The sequence below is a fragment of the Athene cunicularia genome, unplaced genomic scaffold (assembly GCF_003259725.1).
Source record: "Athene cunicularia isolate RWA unplaced genomic scaffold, athCun1 SCF_47, whole genome shotgun sequence".
NCBI classification, from domain to species: Eukaryota; Metazoa; Chordata; class Aves; order Strigiformes; family Strigidae; genus Athene; species Athene cunicularia.
The window spans coordinates 28,428-40,439 of record NW_020799476.1 but is presented as its reverse complement, the minus strand read 5'-3'; the positions used below and the strand labels follow the sequence as shown (position 1 = coordinate 40,439).

Here is a 12,012-nt window from a genome sequence, read left to right as displayed (position 1 = left end):
TGTATAAGAGACAGCCCCCCCCCAGCCCCCACCCCGTTTTTCTGCTTACGCTACAGTCATGTGAAGCTCAAGTTCAAAACAGGAAAAGCCTAGCCAAAAAACAAGCTTAGTAAAGCCTTCTGGCTTTGAAGAGGGCTTTCCACATCCCCTATCTGAGTAGCAACACCTGTAAAAAGATTATCTTTGATGAGGGGCAGACCAAAGTCAAACTGAAACAATTATTTTTACCAGAGTCCCAGAAATATTTCACAGTGGCTTTCCAAAAAGCCTGTGTGAAGAAGGGAAGGGCTGGAAAGCGAGTGTGCTTACCCTTCTGTGCTATACGTTGTCAAGCTGACAGCTAAATCAGCTCGTATCTAGCATGGGGAAATGTTATCACATTTCCCTTGTTGATTTTGAGTGCTGGAAGGACAACCCGTAATGACAGCGAGCTTGAAGATCTGGATTAAAGTCTCTAATAAGAGCTTACCCCCTTCGGCTGACGTGCTACAGAAACGGCACACACTTTGAGAACGTGAACCATGAAGTCTGTCAACAGTTTTACACTTAAAGACATTGCTGATCTGGTGCACAGATCTCCAGGAACCAGCCACTGTGGCATGGAAACAGCCTCCAGAACCAAACTAAACCAGTTTTAAGTTAAGTTTCCAGTAGACACTTTAGATATCATGGTATTTAAGCACTGAAGCCCCAACGTAAGCTCGACAGCAGTCATTCCAGCTACACACAGGGAGCCCTAAAACCCCACGGACCTGCGAAGTACCCACCTGTGTCTAACTCAAGAATTCAACCCCACAGGAAAAGGCTGGATGGCGAATTCCAAGCTTTAAAACTGAACAGAAACAGCAGCAGTGGCAGGTAATTTAAGCTGCGGTTAAGGCTAACAAAAATAACGTTTTATTGCATTTGTTAACAGGAGGAATGTTCCCAACAAAACCATTTATAATTATTCTGTGATTTAAAGCTTTAACCTCCTGTGACTGCAACCTAAATGTCACTTTTCTGGGCTAGCAGGAGAACCGAAAAGTGAGTCACTATAAATGAACCAAACGACTTGCTAAGGACTGGAGCGAGCAACCAAAGCAAGAAAGTAGAGACACACCACCAAGAAAGATCTGGGAGGTATAGAAGGTCAGCAACTCGCCGAAGAGATATTTAAAAATACATTCAAAGTGTTTTCAAGTGAAACAGAAGCGAACGGAGTCACTCGGCACCACAATTCTTCCTGGACGCACAGCAAAGCAAACCGCAGCCGTCGAGAGCAAACGCCTCTGGTAGGGCTGCAGTTCCCTGTGGTTTGCAGTTATTTCACAAGGACGTGGGGGCTGCCAGGTACTCGCGGGGTAACGATGAGTAAAGGACATTCAACAGCCCTCGCCAGCTCCAGAGGGGCTGGAACAAGGGAGGTTTCTTCACTCGCATGCTTCAGATGCTTCCTGGCGTTTTGTGCAAATCCCTTTCCCAGACTTTCAAGGCACTGTGCCCAGGAATTGATTACTGCGTGTGTACAATAGCCTAGTAGCAACTCGAGACAATTAAGGCTTGCTAGGCTTAAATAATCTCCTCTCCATATTCTTCTGCCTTATCTGTTTGAAGCCCAAAGCCAAGCGTGTGGGCCAGTGCCCCCATTTCATTCCCCCCCCCTCACTTGCAAAGGAAAAAGCTCAGCGGGTCACAGTGGGGGAACTGCAAGAGGAATTGCTACCTGCAACCCCACACAAAGGCAAGAGGGGCTGCGGCCAAACCCGCAACAAGCCATCCCGTAACCCCTCGTACCAGTGACAAAACCTGGCATTTAGGAGAAAGTTATAAACCTTGAGCCTGCCAGCTCTTCCCAGAGCAGGCTCAGAAGAAACAGCACAGCAAAACTGCTGCACCCCGGGCCCCCAAAAAACCTGCTGCACCCTGGGCCCCGCATTTGGCCCACGAACCGACCCTCCCTCACACCTCACGACAGTGACTGGATCTCTTTAGTATTATTCTGGATAAAACACTGCATTCAATCCTGGCGAGATAACCGAACACACAATTCTGTAATTAGACAGCCATCATGTGTCCCATTGTAATTGGATGTGAAAAACTAGCCTGGCAAAGGTGTACGCCATAATCACGCCATCTTTACTGATAAATTTACTCTTTCCATAGATTCTATTTTTGGTCGTAATAATTGTTTCACTCTATAATTTAATAAAACAAGTCTACTCATTGTATCCCAGCAGTTCTGGCTGCACGGACCAGCATGGACTCACACGGGCACAGACCGCTCTTGCGTAAGGGCTAGGAGATGTAACTCAAAGCTTAAAGCACGCTGAGGGAAGTATCTTTCCCAGGAGAATCCTTCAGGAGTACGCTGTCCCACCAGCATCTCCAAACAGAGGTGTTCAGCCCCGTTTCCGTGCTGCCCCTTCACTCCATTTGAACCCGTGGCCCGTTGGTCTCGCTGTGGCAGCGGGTTTTGTGGCACAGACTGAAAGCAAAGGCTTTGCAGAGTCCTCCTTCCACGAGACATGGCCCGTCACAGCTTTCACACGGTTGCTTCCCTCCCCTCTCCCCCCAGAACTCTTTTCTTTTCGAAAAAACAACCCAACCGAACCACGCTTCGTGGCCTCATTATGCTTACTGGGAATGAACGTTCTTAAATGAGAATCTCCCTAAGCCAGAGGCCCAGAAATAATTTGTTGAAGACATCCAGCTGAGCTGATGAACAGAGGCTTTTGGGGTTTTTAAAGGTTTTGTCTGAGCCATAAACTGCTCCTTTTACCTTGACAACCAAATACTCACAGCAATGGAGAAAGCTTGCAAGGGTTATTTGGGCTGCTAACACGCAACACAGTTTGCCTTAACACCTCCTTGGCCCCCAGTTTTGCATCTTGTTTCCTGATTGCCTGCATCAGGATGCAATTATACAATTACCTCCTATTTCATTCAGTTAAAAGGTCACGATTATCAGCTGCTCTGGGCAGGCACTGGGTAACGTCCCCACCCAGCGCATGGATGCACAAGTTTGTGCGGTGACTCACAAAAGGCTGATGCTGCTGGTGTTCTCCACCTTCCCAGTGGTGAAACCACAGGGAAACCTGGATGCCTTTCCATCCCCTGAGCCTCTGGGATCAACCCATCAAAATACCAAACCCAAAACATTCACAGATCACTCATCTCTGCACTTCAGAGGCCAGCTGCTACAGCTCTGCAGTTTATAGAAGCCTTTATAAAAAAAAAAAATTATAATGCAAAGACACCCATTTGGCACCGTTAACTCGCAGAGATCCTCCACGCCAGCAGCAAACCTGTTGTTTCACTATAGAAACCACCCAGGTGGGATTCTCTTAAAACACACGGGCTGCACTTTGCAGTAGGTGGGAAGAAGAGGCACACATCAATAGGAACAAGGGAATCAAGCCTTCTAGATTCTGCTTTATCAGTGACATTTGGATCAGCCCCCGCATGTACTAATCAAAGCCCACCCTGATTCGTGAAAGATCAATGCTAGCTCTGTGGGGTAACGGAGCGCTCGGTGGTTTTCCCCTCTGCAGACGTGAGGGGAAAGGGGAAGGAGGAGGGTCCAGAGCAGCATGAAATAAAAACTTTGTGCTCAGACCTTATAAAGACCGACTGCCCCAAGGCTTTCGTGCGTGAAAACACCAGGCTGCCTCGCACGGGCCCTGGGTTGGAGTGGTAGGCCACCACAGAGGTTCACCCATGATTTTTCAGACATTCCTCCTCAAAAAAACCAACCAACCACACCTCTTCCCACTACTCTGTTCTCCAAAGTGGTTTCATCATCCATCCCCCTGGAATTCTTCCATATCCTCACAGCATGGAGAGACAAGGGCACCGATCCCCAACTCGGGCACTCGCTTCTGCAGCTCTGGGAGTTAAATCCCCACGTCAGATCAACTGCAGGGTAAGAGCCAAGAGGGAGAGAAGCACTCCACCACCCAGGATCTGTAAAACTCCTGCACAGACACAGGGTATGCCAACTCTTGTTTGAAGGTTTCTCGGTTAATACCAGAGGAAAAAAAAAAAAAAATCCAGATCTTCTCTCAGAAAGAGTTGCTGCGCTATAATCTCTTTTCCAGGTAAATATATTTGAACTGCAAACCCAGTTTGTGCGAGCCAAGCCCCTTCACCGAGCAGTCGGACTCCTGTTCTTCCCCTTCCTCCCCAGGGGTTACGAGGCTCCTCCTGCCAGCGCCACCAGAAATCCCAACAGACACAACCCCACCTTTCCAGCATCCGTCACTGCTACCCCAGAAACTGCTCATCGTCACACCTTGGCTCGCCGTCAGTATTTAGGAACACACAAAGCGCAAGGCTGGAAGCAAGCCAGGAAGCTGCTAAAGCACACAAGCTGTCGGCAGTACCCTCCTAAATCCTCTGCAAAATCCTTCAAAGAAGCGCTGGCATTAACTGCCTTCATCACTGTCCGTAAGAGTTCCTCCTCAAAAACTTAACTGGGAAAGATGCCTCTGCGGCCCCGACAGCTCAGCCATTCCCGCACTGATACGCAACCTCCCTCTCTGAAGAGAAACCACTTTGTTATTCACTTTTACCCGCCTCTCATGCCCCTGTTTCCCTAAATACCCCCCATTACGTTGCCTCCAACTGGAGCAAGCACTTTTCTTTTTTCTACTCAGCTTTGTTTCTGCGAAACCAGACGGCTGCAATCTCTTGAGGTTTAGCAGCATTTGCTCCCAGCTCTCCCCTCCTTGTCGCTCACAGGTCTTCAGCGAGCCAGCAGGAGCCACGGGGACCCAGCCATTACTCTGCCCTTTAAGACCAACCATTCCCCCATCCTTGGGTCGGTGACACCCCACGGAGCTGCCAAACCCTCACAGGACGCCTGATGTCTGTGAGGTGACAGCGTTATGGGGACAAGGCAGGTTGTCACACGGGCACAGTGTGGCTAGAGACACAATTTAATGTCTCGGCACTAAGCTCGGGGTCACGGCAAGATGTACAACAGCCCAGGTGATTTACTGCTCCTTTGTGCTGACCCCGTCTCTGGCACTGCAAGGTGGATGCTTTCAGGGGGACGGTAGGGAAGCAGTGACTCAGTAGTGTAGCACTTTCTTTTCCCTGCTAAGCTGAATCCTGCAAGTTTTTAAACATTTGCTTCCCACTGCCTGGTAGGATCCTGTTGCCTGCAACATACAATCAACTCTCCCTCTTGTTCCCCTGACTGACAGCTACAAGTGATATTAAACTCCAGTTCAGAAGCCAGAATTTAGTCATTAACCCCGCTGCTGCTGCTTAACTCTGTCACTGAGTGAGCATCCAATTCAAAATCATGACATTTGGACATCACTTTGCTGCCAAAAATCATACTCTAAGTTATCTACAACATAACATGTTCCTCCTTGCATGCAAAATTAGAGCATAAAATCCAGCACAAGAGAGGTCTGTACTTGCTAGTTTAGTTCAACGCTTTCGGTTAGGTTAGTACTAGCACCCACAGGCTCAGCTTTGTCACCTCTATACTGAAGTAGCCTCTGTCCACGTAGTCTCCCAGGAAGAGGTAGCGGGTGTTATTGGGTGATCCTCCAACTTCAAACAACTTCATCAGGTCAAAAAACTGCCCATGAATGTCACCGCACACTAGGGGAGGAAGAACAGCACAAAAGAGGGACGGAATTACACGCTAAGAAAAGAAAGGTCATGACAGCAACAAGGAGCATAGCGTGGTTGTGCTCTGACCCAAGCCACCCCTGCTTCACATCCAGCTTCTGCAAAGGTGTACTCAATCTACACCAGCAAAACGCTCTCTTCTGAGAGTTCAGGCAGTTTAAAAAAGCCTTGCTGATGGAAGGAACACAGCAGAAAACCTGCTACTTCAGGCAGCTCGTGTTTCCTAGATGGCTCTTATTTAGGACTCCAGCCGCCGACAGCTCTCTGACCTGTGATCGGAGCCTCCACTTCGATCATTGTCTTCTCGTGCCTAAGGATGGCAGCGCCATCGTTGATGATCTTCAGCGCCGCATCCTCTTCCAGGCGTCCTTCCTTCACCAAGTGGCTCTTCAAGACGTCAAGCCTAGGCTTCCCATCCTCAAACACCTCCTTCAGAGTGAGCCGCTGCGTAGGAGGAAACGGGACAGCTGGAAATGGAAGTGAAGAAGTTAGCAACACGTCTCTTTTCAGAGGGGAGGGGGGGAAAGAATTACAGTCTTTTCAGCAAGAGGCTTGCGTTCCAAGCCTCAAGACGAGCACACGCTCAGAAACATACTTTCACTGAAATTATGCTCTCAAATACCGAAAGAAGAAAAGCTCTGCTGCCAGAGCAGCTGAATACACCCCTCAGCATGTTTAAAAAGCCACCGTGTGCAGACTAAATGCCATATGTATCCACAGAAAATGCGGGCAGCAAAGCTGTCTCCTAATTCAGTGGGGATAGTTGTCATCGTAATGTTGCACTAAAACAGGACTGCATGCAAATATCAGCAAAAGCAGGAGAAAAACACACCGGTTCCCAGGAACTAGCAATTAAGGCAAGAGGACCAATATGTAAAATTCTCACTGATCAGGAAACCGCACGGTGCAAAGCAGAAGTTGCCTTCGCCAGGCAACAGCCTCACGCCTCTCAGTACGGGCCCCTTCAAAAAGCTTAACCCCAGGCTTAGTTAATTGGTAAATCCTGATGGAATCCAACATTTAAGGCAAGTTAAGGCCTCACCTATTTGTAACACATGCCCTGGTTTTTAACTCTAGATAGAAAAACACCCCATCAAAAGCCATTATTATTATTATTATTATTATTATTTTTATTTTTATTTTCACGCTAGGCAATTGTATTATTTGTAAGAAGGTGCAGCAGAAAGGAAACCTATGAAAAAAAAAATTAATAGTTACAAGTGAGAACCATCTGACTTCCTCAGCTACCTTCTCCTGGGCCTGGCTAATTTAAAGAAGAAAAAAAGATGGAGAACACATGAGCCCTGCATAACATTTAAAGGCTTGATTCAAAAGAAATTCCAGGAAGGAGGCCTGGATGTTTGGGAAAAAAGAGGAAAACTGGAAGTAAAATCCTGTCAAACAGCCCCAAACGTGGGGCCCAGCTACCGGCAGCTCCTGTGCACCACGGAGGCATTTGCATCGTGTGGCAGCGACGCAGCACAGGGGTCGTCTCGGGTCCTGGAGTCTGTTTCCTTCTCAGAACATCTCCAATACCCAGCGTCTCCTCACCCCGCTGGGTCCAGCCCTTTCAACACCCACAGGTCAGAGCAGGACCAAAGCGATGAGGACCAAGCCCCGCCGAGGGAGCGATCCTGCACTACAGATGAGATGCTGGGATGGGTTTTGCTTTAGGGTGCTCCCCAGGGTGCATCATGCTCACAGCTCCCCAAAAAAAGCCTCTTACCCAGGGTGGGTGCCACAGGGAGCTGCTGCTCACCCTCCCGGCCGAGGGACGGGGCACACCTCTGCAAAAACTCTTGCGCTGTCCGTAAAACCTCGGGCAGCTGGACAGACCGCCTAGACTCTGCTGGGCATCCCCCAGACTACCCCAAAATTTGGAAGGCAAATGGGCCTTTTACAGCCATTTTAATGATTCTGGTGCCAGCCTGCTTCTGAGTAAGCAGTGCCTCCAACACACCCTGCGTGTAACGAAACCCACTCACTAGATAATGTACCCTCGCTTCCACATCTCCCGCTTCTGATGTGATCGTGTCATGTGGTGAAAGACAGATTTGCACTTAACTGTAATCCAGCTAGAGCAGAAAAATATCTGGTATGCAAATGAAGTTGATGTCCTTACCCATCACCCAGTAAAGGCATCCCATATGCCAAGGTATGTTGAATTTAACAGGCCAAGCGATAGTGCTGGTCAAATAATAGTGATGCAACCGATCTCTTTTAAATGCAAATAGAGCAGCTCTTCAGCTCGGAAACCCAGGGGCCAGAGCGAAAAAGCTGAGAGGCAGCACAAGAGATTCTTTGCAGCTGAACATCAATTTTCAAATCATGTGAAATGTAGGACAGAGGAGAACGGGAGCGGATCTAATGAAAGGGGAGCGGGTGTCTGCAGTAAGGTGGCCCTCTTTCATCCGTGCCTTTGGAAGTTTTGCTCTGCTGGGTACTCGCTAAGTGCCCTGCCTGCCTTGAAGGGGCCAGGGCACACGTGGCGCCTTCCCCTCGGAGCTTCCAATTAAAGAGGTTTAAGCAAGACCCCTGCTTATGCCAACATAGGCTGGACAACATTTTTTTACTGCATACGTAGCTTGTCTCTACAGCCAAAAGAAAAAAAAAAAGGGAGAAAAAAAAAAAAGACCCCTCTGGTTACCAATGAAAACCTCAACATTTTGCAGAATTGGGTGTTATTTTCTCCCTCTCCCCACACTCTCTGGATCTGTGTATTGAAGGCAGCGTTTGCGCTGCAGGAGGAGGCAGAGGGAAGCTGCAGGTCTGACATGAACAGGTTCAGCTGGAATGAGGGAGGTTAAAAGGAGTTGGGGGGAAACGTGGGCACAGGACTCGGAGCGAGGGGCAAGGGAAGCTCTGGGACTCCCTGCCATTAAGGGACTGGGACTCAGTTTGTAAGTACTTCTACAAACTGGGCAGTTGTCCTAGCATCTGCCATCTGACTCCATGGGAAGCCAGAGAGCGCCTGAAGGTCAAACGATTTATAAGGAAGAAAACTGAGAAATAGGAACAGCTCAGCACCACATTCCCTGTCATCCCAGGCCTTCACACACAGCCACCGACTCCAGAGCCACAGAAGCTGGGACCGAAAGCTTCATGGAGATGGCATGAGACCACAAGAGCGGTACTGCCCGTCACACAGCTCTGGGAGATCCATGAAAAGCTCCTTGGCATGGTCTGCTTTGCCTTTTCTTGGTAGCCCTAGCGAGAGGAGTTATGCAAGATAAAATACGAGGCTACGCCGATGCAAGCAGCCAAGAACTTTTATGTAAGTTCCCTCGCTGGCTTTGCATGGCTCCACTCCCACAAGGAGCTGGGCACGATGAGGAACCGGCTTCTCCTCTGCCAAGCTGCAGCAGCATGGAGCACAGGGAGAAAAACCTGCTCCAGAGAGACCAGCACCATCCTGGGGATGCACACACAGAGCAAAGACCTACTCCACATCGCCTGTTTTCTACTCGCTATGCTTCCTGCTAACCCACCCACCCCCAAAAAAAAAACCAAACAAAACTCAATTCCCTGAGCTGGTTGTGCAGCGTCAGGGCTGAGACACTCGTGCCACGACGCACCCTGAGCCGTTGGGTGCTGCAAAAACTTCGTGGGGGCTGCATGAAAAAAAATCCTCCATGCACCAGCAAGACATGAGAAGCACCCGCTGGAGCCTGAGTGCTGGGAAAACCAAAACCCAGTGATCCAGCGGGGATGAGGATGAGTACTTAAGTAATTAGTGTTGTCAAAGCAAGTAATCCTGTTAGCCAGCACAACTTGTGTAAGGGCTTTAGGCGACTCGGTGCAAGCGGTTATCTGATGCACAAACATCCTTCCCCCGCCCCAAGATCTGAATTTTATCCTGATTAACGCTCAGTTCTGTTGGAGTGAGCAGCACGGCAGGAGGTTGTGGAGGACGGGGGCTCCTCCTGCAGCCAGCCCGGGCTCACCAACTGTGGGAACAGACCCAGCATGGCAAAAGCTGAACTGAAATTTTGCTCCCCCAGGGCACTGAGAGGGGTGGAAGAGTCTTGTCCACTTCCTGCTCCTGTCTGCAAAATGGGGAAATAACTCCTTATCTCACAAAAAACCCCCATGCCGTGGCTAGTCACGGAGTGCCCAAGCAGCACAAAGTGCTAAGCTCGGCCTCACGTTAGTGAAAAAGATGGATAAAACATTCACAACTGTGATCTTTGTGTCATCTTCCCTTTGTATACAAAACCCACCTGTTGCACCCAGTCTAAATAATGAAATCCTTAGGTCTGGGCCTTTGCAAGGGCATCAAAACACTCTACACTGCAGATCCTGAGGAAAGGCCACAATCCCTGCTCTAACAGCGGACGCTGAACCACAACACAAGGACACAAATGCAAGTGAACCCGAGGTGTATCATGGATTAAAAGGTCAGCTGTGCTCGAGGGACTTCAGTAAAACGAAGAGGGTAGGGATATCTTTGCTAGGCTACGGCGCAAGACTCCATCTGCCGCAAAATTAACACAGATTTTATTTGCTCATCCAGGAGCAAGTGGGTACTGGCAGCACTCTGAGAGGACATGGTCAGTTAAGGATGGGAGGGTTTGATGAAAAGCTGCTTCTCTACCAGCACGTGTTGCAATTCTACATCTGTACTTAAGCTATGCCTCTCTTCAGCTTCATCACAGCTCTTCCAGCATGGATTGGGTCAGACCACGTAGTCCCTCACTCCTCTCCGTAAGAGCAGCTGAAACCAAGCAAAGATCCTCTCCCTCCAGGACTGGAGGCAGCAGCAGCAGACAGAGCAGGGCTGAGCCATCCACCCCTCCAGAAAGAGCCAGTGCCATGGAAGAGAAAACAAAGTGATGCTCAAATTATTGTTTATATAGTCGAGAGTCCCTTGGATGACTGTACAAAGCAACAAAGCCAGATTCATGACTGAAAAAGGAGCAAGTGCTACTTGCCTGAAGGGGCAGCTGCAGCAAAACTCAGTTTGTTCCCTGAGTGGTTGGGTCTCGAAGGAGAAGGAGGTGTCCTCTCACAATGGGGCACGCGGGGCTACAAGCCCCCCAAATCACCCAGGATTAACCACGCTCAGTAACAAACTTGAGAGAGATTTCTCTGCAACTCTTGACACCACCTGGGAGTGAATCTGAAGGGCACTGAATGCAACAGCCCCTTTCCCTGCTTGCTCCTCATCAAATGGTATTACAGATCGATAGTTGAACAGAGGAAAAAAAAAAAAAAAAAAAGTACATTTTGGGCATTCTGAAGCAGCCAGCACAGCTCAGACAAAACTAAGCACAAGTAAAAGCTGTCTTTTCTTATGCTCAGACACACACAGGGAAGGTACTAACAGCTTCCCATCACCGCACCCTCTCCACCTGCGCTGGAAGGCATCTGAAATATGTGACTGACGTTCAGCTACGGGTTTGACGACCGGGGATGACAGACGTCCATCTGCCACCACCCAGATCTGGTCTCCGAGGAAGCCGGACCCGGCTGTCAAAGGTAGAAACGTTCACAAGGAAAAGTCTGCACGGGAGCCACCCGCACCCGCTTTGAAAGGCGGAGAGAAAGCTGCCTCCTGTGTGGAGCTGTGCAGAGCACGAGCAGCGGGTCAGTTTTGGCGTTTTTTTCTTCCCCAATTTCCAAATAGCCCAATGATATTTTTATCAGACGTTTCTATTCCCATTCACACCTAACCTACATTCATCTATTCAAAGCTGAGTCCAGGGCTCTGAACAGAGAGAAGTTCAGCAACGAAAGGCAACAGCAATGCCATTTTGTGCTTGCAGAAAGCTGAAGTCTCAGGATCGTGCAGAGCTTTCACAGTCATTAACGGGGAACAAAACCTTGAAGGCAAGTGATGGATGCCACCGTTACCTACAGCAACGCTCTAGCCAACCTGCTTCAGTGCTTCTCTAGCAGGGGGTCCAGCCCAAAAGCAAGGCTGGGTTGAACCTCAGCAGCACACAGGGAGCCTGTCAAATTCCAACTTGCCATTAGTCCTAATATTTATTAACAACTACCCAATTTTCCATGGAATAATCTTTATTTTCTTGAAATCATGAACCGTTCAAATTTCTGGTCATCAGATGCATAGATATCTTTGCTTTAAGAATCCCTGTGCTGGTTTGCATGCTGCTTTCCCTCCCCTGGGCTGCCTCAGGGCAAGCTTACATGAAAGCCTGCAAAACCAGATGTATGCTCGATACCAATTTTTCAAAGCCTGGACCAAGCCCTGACAAATAATCTGTGTCATTTTTCAGTCTGAAGCAGTGCTGGCACAGGCGCCCTGACCCTGCGATGTCAGGGAACTACTGCTCTCTCCAGCTACAGGAGCTATGTGGAGGCAAAGCAAGCACAAAGTGGAGCAATACACAGCCTCCTACCACCTGAGAAAATAAGTAACTT

General features: G+C 49.0%; 1 protein-coding gene across 4 annotated transcripts in view; it reads right to left on the bottom strand.

Annotated features, from left to right (window-relative positions):
* The window catches only part of PPP3CC (protein phosphatase 3 catalytic subunit gamma), a 24,689-nt gene extending 13,679 nt beyond the window's left edge, over positions 1-11,010 (bottom strand). For all 4 annotated transcript variants that reach the window (XM_026867467.1, XM_026867469.1, XM_026867468.1 and 1 more), the window contains exons 1-3: positions 10,980-11,010; positions 5,898-6,095; positions 5,474-5,598 (exon numbers count right to left, since the gene is read on the bottom strand). In XM_026867467.1, the coding sequence (XP_026723268.1) occupies positions 5,474-5,598; positions 5,898-6,095; positions 10,980-10,995 (339 nt within the window). In that variant the 5' untranslated portion in view covers positions 10,996-11,010. The remainder of the gene's footprint in view (positions 1-5,473; positions 5,599-5,897; positions 6,096-10,979) is intronic.
* Positions 11,011-12,012: the final 1,002 nt, after the last annotated feature.